The sequence below is a fragment of the Triticum dicoccoides genome, unplaced genomic scaffold (assembly GCF_002162155.2).
Source record: "Triticum dicoccoides isolate Atlit2015 ecotype Zavitan unplaced genomic scaffold, WEW_v2.0 scaffold63374, whole genome shotgun sequence".
In the NCBI taxonomy this organism is placed as follows: Eukaryota; Viridiplantae; Streptophyta; class Magnoliopsida; order Poales; family Poaceae; genus Triticum; species Triticum dicoccoides.
In genome coordinates this window covers 1-7,582 of record NW_021287798.1, presented here as the reverse complement: position 1 = coordinate 7,582, position 7,582 = coordinate 1, and the positions used below count along the sequence as shown (strand labels likewise).

General features: G+C 40.0%; 1 protein-coding gene across 1 annotated transcript; it reads left to right on the top strand.

Annotated features, from left to right (window-relative positions):
- Window positions 1-6,239: 6,239 nt before the first annotated feature.
- On the top strand, window positions 6,240-6,832 carry LOC119347297 (putative defensin-like protein 27). The gene is made up of 2 exons (XM_037616137.1): window positions 6,240-6,366; window positions 6,475-6,832. The coding sequence occupies exons 1-2, from the start codon at window positions 6,306-6,308 to the stop codon at window positions 6,651-6,653; spliced, it is 240 nt and encodes a 79-aa protein (XP_037472034.1). The 5' UTR covers window positions 6,240-6,305; the 3' UTR covers window positions 6,654-6,832.
- The last annotated feature ends 750 nt before the right edge of the window (window positions 6,833-7,582 follow it).

Below are 7,582 nucleotides of genomic sequence, written 5' to 3'. Positions count from 1 at the left end.
AGAGTTGATTGCAATATAATTTAATTCGATTTGGTTGTATGAAATATGAATATTTAGATTGATAATATGAGAGTGGAGATTTATTAAAATAAATACGATTTATCGACGGTGAGTCACTCATCTTATGCTTTCATGAATGGGCCTTGCATGCATGGGACCCTTCTAGGTTTGACCCTCTTTGCTTCTTGCCCATGTGGTTGACTTTGTCTTTTTATGTCATATTCTTCTTTGACTTGTTGACTATGAAAAAATGTTTTGCTTATATGTTTGTTGTCCGTCTTTGATTATACATGGGACGCTTCTGGATTTTAGTCTATTTGCTTCTTCTTTTAATTGGGGGTAAACCATGTATTACTCAATCACAATGTCTTTAGACTCATTAATGGCAAGCTCTAATTAAAACTTCAGGAGGACCCGAACCGATCCAATGCTATAGTCCTATCCTCTATTCTAGCAAAACTAGCCAGACGATCACTAGCCTTATTTTAGGTACGAATTACATGAGTAATACAATAATCATTATGACCTCTCAAGTACTTGATTTCCATGACAATGGAGGCATAGACTCATTTGTCACCTCTTGGCTCTGTATCATAGCAACCGCAGTGATCGAAACAATCTCAATGCTGATAGGAAGGTCACTCCTTTGGATAGCAATGGAGAGCCCTTCCATACATGCGCAATTCCGCATCCAGCGCATCCGGACAAAAGTATAACTTCCTACATGTCTTTTTCTTTTGTGAGAAACTTTCAATCTATTCATCTTCAATCGTGGCAGTACAAAGAATAACACAGATAATACAATAACAACCCTGTCCGTGGACCACCTAGCAACGTCTACAAGCACTGGAGCGAGCCAAAGGCGTGCCGCTGTCATCGACCCTCCCTAACCAAAGCCGGGCAAACCTTGTTGTAGTAGACAGTCGGGAAGTCGTCGTGCTAAGGCCCATAGGACAAGCGCACCAGAGTGGCAACCATCGCCGGTGAAGAAAGTCATAGGTCAGAAGGATCAAATCTGTAAACACCCTACACGTCGGGAAGATAATGGCCCCTACTTCGATTTGCAATATCATAGCAGTACCAACCTCTCCATCTGTGACATCGCAGCCATCCGAATTGAGCTTTACTCAACCATACTTAGGTGGATACCACACCGGGTGCAACTTCTAAAGATGGAACGCTACAAGACGACTTGGTAGCTACATCATATGGTAAGACCATCTTCTGTTTGCAAGGGTCAATGTTAGAGTTCCAACTTAATGCCAACCAAAGATTCAAGGTAACTTTGAAGAAATCTGCAAGACACATCACGCGAGGAGTTGGTTTGTGATATACACTCATTATGAACATGCCAGCACCTCCTTAAGGCCATGAGCATCATGCAACGCTCAATATCATCCATGCGAGCAAGAGAGTGAAACAACCATTCTTTCCTCGTATTCAAAGTGATGTAGATATTCGGGAGCCTCCACACTTTGGACATGGCCATATACAACTCTCGTGCATGGGCACCGAAGGAGTGGGTGGTAATTATCTTCAGCCTCCATCGCACAAATTGGGCATGTACTAACAACTTCAAGACCAATCTGATGTCGTTTGCCAAGTCAGTAGGGAGTTTGTTGCCACACACCATGCAAAGTTTCGGACAATCGGCGGCACACCATAAGACAATATATATTTCCAACAAGATTGAGCACCCGTCGGGTTTGAACTAGTGGAAACCGCACTCCCCTAATGAGGTTCATCAAACACCAAATTCTATGCACTTTTGACAGAACATTGACCCAATTTCTCACGACCCCATACTAGAACATCTTCCACCAAGCGAGGCGATGCATGCATCTTCATGATTTTAGACACATTAACTGGAACAAAATACCTCCTTAAGAGCTCATGATTCCATGATCTGTTCTAGTTTAATAGGCCATCAACAAAACAAATGCGACAAGTACCTTGTGGAGAAATAGGCTTTAATAAAAAGGACATGGTAGCCAATAATCTCACCGAATTTGTATACTTCGCCCATTGCCAACTATCTGAACTAAGCCCTTTTTAGAGATTCCAAACCATGACTTATTGCCTGCCATGAGGAGGAAGCATTGCCTGTGAAAACTATATCCTCAAGCTTGCCATTAGGACATATCTTGCTTTAAGTACTTGGGCACACAAACTATGTGGGTTGGATATCAATCTCCATGCTTATTGGGCCAACAAAGCTTGACTAAATAAATAAAAGTAACGGAAACATGCACCCCTATCTTTACGCTGAATAAGGTGATCCAAGCCTCTCCAATGAACTTTTATTTTTTTTTCCTTTTGAGGATCCCTAGTAAAAATTCCTAACCATACTTAGGTGGATACCACATCGGGTGCAACTTCTGAAGATTGAACGCTACAAGACGACTTGGTAGCTACATCATATGGTAAGATCATATTCCGTTTGCAAGGATCAATGTTAGAGTTCAACTTAATGAAAACTAAAGATTCAAGGTAACTTTGAAGAAATCTGCAAGACACGTCACGGGAGGAGCTGGTTTGTGATGTACACTCATTATGAACATGCCAGCACCTCCTTAAGGTCATGAGCATCATGCAACGCTCAATGTCATCCATGCGAGCAAGAGCATGAAGCAACCATTCTTTCCTAGTATTCAAAGTTATGTAGATATTCGGGAGCCTCCAAACTTTGGACATGGCCATATACAACTCTCATGCATGGGTGCCAAAGGAGCAGGTGGTAATTATCTTCAGCCTCCATCGCACAAATTGGGCATGTACTAACAACTTCAAGACCAATCTTATGTTTGTTTTGCCAAGTCGGTAGGGAGTTTTTTGCCACACACCATGCAAAGTTCAGACAATCGGTGGCACACCACAAGATAATATATATTTCCAACAAGATTGAGCACCCGTCGGGTTTGTACTAGTAGAAACCGCACTCCCCCTATGAGCTTAATCAAACGCCAAATTCTATGCACTTTTGACAGAACATTGACCCAATTTCTCACGACCCCATACTAGAACATCTTCCACCAAGCGAGGCGATGCATGCATCTTCATGATTTTAGACACATTAACTGGAACAAAATACCTCCTTAAGAGCTCGTGATTCCATGATCTGTTCTCGTTCAATAGGCCATCAACAATACTAATGAGGCAAGTACCTGGTGGAGAGATAGGCTTTAATAAAAAGATCGTGGTAGCCAATAATCTCACTGAATTCATATACTTCGCTCATTGCCAACTATCCGAACTAAGCCCTTTTCAGCAATCCCAAACCATGACTTATTGCCTGCCATGAGGAGGAAGCATTGCCTATGAAAACTGTATCCTCAAGCTTCCCATTAGGACATATCATGCTTTAAGGACTTGGGCATACAAACTATCTAGGTTGGATATCAATCTCCATGCTTATTGGGCCAACAAAGCTTGATTAAATAAACAAAAGTAACGAAAACATGCCCCCTATCTTTAGGCTGAATAAGGTGATCCAAGCCTCTCCAATGAACTTTTTTTCCTTTTTGAGGATCCCTAGTAAAAATTCCTTACCATTCTAGTTAGATCATCCAGACCGAGAAAGGTAACTTAAAGACCCTCATAATATAAGTTGGCAATGCTTGGGCTACGGACTTAATCAGAACCCGTCTCCGTGGATGGGATAAATGACCATGACCCCACTAAATTTGGTGCTTCTTCAAACTTGTTTAGAGATTCCCAAAGTGCCCCTTAGACATGCGCCCCTCTCAAGTTGGAAAGCCCAAATACTTATCCTCAAAGATCAAACTCGTAACACCGAGTGCAAACCTAAATTGTTCTTGTGCCATAACCGAGCAAGAGCCACGAGAAAACATCAAGCATTTGTTATAATTCAAATTTTATCTTTATCTTTGCTTCTTGCCCGCAATGTTGACTTTATCTTTTTTGTTTCATACTCTCCTTTGACTTGTTGGCTATAAAAAAATCTTATACTTTTGTCGCCCGTCTTGGATTATTGTGGCCATGCTATGTAGAACTAAGTTAGGCACCTTGATATATTTAATTACTAGAGATGATGCTCCGTGCATTGCTACAGAAATTGGATTGAATTATTTCTATGAGAATTGGTAGTATGAAACTTAGTATTTGGATTACCAATATGAGAAATGAAACTAGTAGGAGGCACGTGCATTGCACATGGTGTCCTGATCAAACAACAATCATTCCTTTATAAAATAATAAATCTCTATTTACATGATGGATACTACAAAAGCCAGCCATAGAAGATCTTGAATGATAAATTTTCTATTCACCATCACCAGTCGTGCAGTGTCTTGATAGTTCCAGAAAATCCCATCCAACTCGTTTTGGCGCGTGACTGGATGGAGTGAATCCCGGTAACTACATCGTTGGATCACTCGAGTTTGCTATGATAAACGATAGGGATTCACTCCATGGAAGAAATCAACAGCTAAGAAGTGCCTCCGCGTCAAGATCGATGGCTAGTCCCAAATTTAAAATTTGTTGTATTGTAGTAGTAGTAGAGATATAAAATTTACTATATTTAATTATTACATAGTTGTAAATATTTATTGAAGATGAGTACTCCCACTTGTTAGGTTTATAAGTCAGGCACGTATTTTAGGTCTTCAATTTAACTATGGAAACATGTATTATATTTTATAAAAAATATATCTTAAGATCAGTTTTTATGGCATATTACACATGTTTTATTAGTCAAATCAAAGACCTAAAACCCGTGCCTGACTAATGTACCAATCCGGAGGGAGTAGCATGTATGGTGCATATTAAGTTGGGTCTTTTCACATGCATAGTGTCATGTTGAGTTGAAATAGTTGCATGTTGAGAGAACTAAATTTAGTGTGTATGCATGGTAGGGTGATGAGTTGGAATAGTTTCATGCTAATATAATTGAGTTAGTGGGTATAAAGAATTCCCACAATAGCTAAAATATGAATGAATATAAGTATCATAATGAAATTGAAAACCTTTTCCATCATGGTTGCATGGTTAGGTGAGTCACTTCCCCATCCATGCTTACACATTAAAAGGAGTAAGTTAGTGGAAATTAACTATTCAGTCATATATAGGATTTGCTAGGATTATGTGTACCTTGTTGTGTAGAGATCCGGAGATATGGTGTCAATTTTATTAATTATATCGTCTTAATGGGGCTTATAAGTCAACAAATTATTTTTATCAAGAACTACTCTTTGTCAATTAATTTCATTAGTATAGAGACGGTCATGGATAAAACCTCATGACACATGTTTTCTACATTACTTATAAGGGACAGCACATATGTTTTTGGTTCAAATGCAATCATTTAATGGTTCGTTACCACCTCGCACAAGGTTTTATTTGCTCACTCTTCTCATCGGCGACTGTCTATTGACCTACATAAATGGCATATCTTGTACTTGTGGATTATCACAAAAAGTAATAGTGTTGACCAATACGCATTTTGTGTCAAAAAAATTAATGCGACTAGTCGGGCCCTAATTAGGGAAGTTTAGCTCTTGTAGTTGATGAAGACAATGTGTATTATGGCTTTCCATACTCTTAGTTAGACTTTTTTCACGAATTATTGAATATACTAGATCATTGATAGAGCATGTTGTCACGCCTATCCATTTTGCCCTTCAGTTTGTGTTAGGTAAGTGGATAAAAATAGACACAAAACATGAATGTTAAGATGGTTATATGCTTGCAAGATCCCCATTTGCATCATATGATAGAATAACACTCATAGACAAACATGGATGCATCAAAAGCACCAGCTCTGATTATGCTCATCTTGAGCAAACAAAATAAATATAAGCGAGAAAACTAAGGCGGTAGCAACATACAATAGAACTCAATAGAACTCAATAGACAGGTGGCGTAGGCGTCAAAATATTGCAGTATCTCCAATGGATGATCTGCTGGATTTCCCTTATTAATAATACTGTACTTCTAAATGGATTTCCTTTATTACAGGGAAATCCAAATTAAAGAGGGCATGAGTCTTGAGAGTATAAATAGTGTACGGCAACGCCAGTATTGATCAAGCACATTTCGTTTACTAATCACGCATCAAGCAAATCATGCATGTAAGGTTGATCTCGCCAAAAAGTAATAATACTGCTAAATAGATCTCATTTATACTATAGGGAATTCCACAGTAAATAGGGCATGAATCCGGAGAATATAAATAGTACGGCAACGCCAGTGTTAGACAATACACACCGACAGAGAAGCACACTTTGAGATCGGCCTAATATCGGAGCAAATTAAGAAGACACACGGCAAGAGAAAGAAAGGAGATCATGACTCGTGCCACTGCACTAGTGGCCCTTGTTGTCCTAGGTTCGCTGGTCGCCTCGGCGAGTAAGTTTTACCGATTGCTTTTACCAAGGCTGCGTTGCATCACATGCCCCTGTTTACGTAACGTAAACGAACTTTAATTCATGATGTGCTTGATCAATTTTGTTCCAGCGTCGTCGGAGGAACTGCATTGCTGCACGGACCACCACAGCTGGGGCAACGGGTTGAAGAACATCGGCTGCAAGCTGCCGGAGCAGAACGGCGAGTGCAACGCGTGGTGCCAGTCGGGCTGCCGCGGTGGCGAGTGCAAGATGCGTGACGGACTGCACTTCTGCCATTGTTACTGTTGACCAGGCACGGCGGTGTTCCGCTGTTCAAATTTGTATGCAACGAGTTGCAGTTAGATGATGCCCTGCATGTTGCTGCAAGAGTTGATTGCAATATAATTTAATTCGATTTGGTTGTATGAAATATGAATATTTAGATTGATAATATGAGAGTGGAGATTTATTAAAATAAATACGATTTATCGACGGTGAGTCACTCATCTTATGCTTTCATGAATGGGCCTTGCATGCATGGGACCCTTCTAGGTTTGACCCTCTTTGCTTCTTGCCCATGTGGTTGACTTTGTCTTTTTATGTCATATTCTTCTTTGACTTGTTGACTATGAAAAAATGTTTTGCTTATATGTTTGTTGTCCGTCTTTGATTATACATGGGACGCTTCTGGATTTTAGTCTATTTGCTTCTTCTTTTAATTGGGGGTAAACCATGTATTACTCAATCACAATGTCTTTAGACTCATTAATGGCAAGCTCTAATTAAAACTTCAGGAGGACCCGAACCGATCCAATGCTATAGTCCTATCCTCTATTCTAGCAAAACTAGCCAGACGATCACTAGCCTTATTTTAGGTACGAATTACATGAGTAATACAATAATCATTATGACCTCTCAAGTACTTGATTTCCATGACAATGGAGGCATAGACTCATTTGTCACCTCTTGGCTCTGTATCATAGCAACCGCAGTGATCGAAACAATCTCAATGCTGATAGGAAGGTCACTCCTTTGGATAGCAATGGAGAGCCCTTCCATACATGCGCAATTCCGCATCCAGCGCATCCGGACAAAAGTATAACTTCCTACATGTCTTTTTCTTTTGTGAGAAACTTTCAATCTATTCATCTTCAATCGTGGCAGTACAAAGAATAACACAGATAATACAATAACAACCCTGTCCGTGGACCACCTAGCAACGTCTACAAGCACTGGAG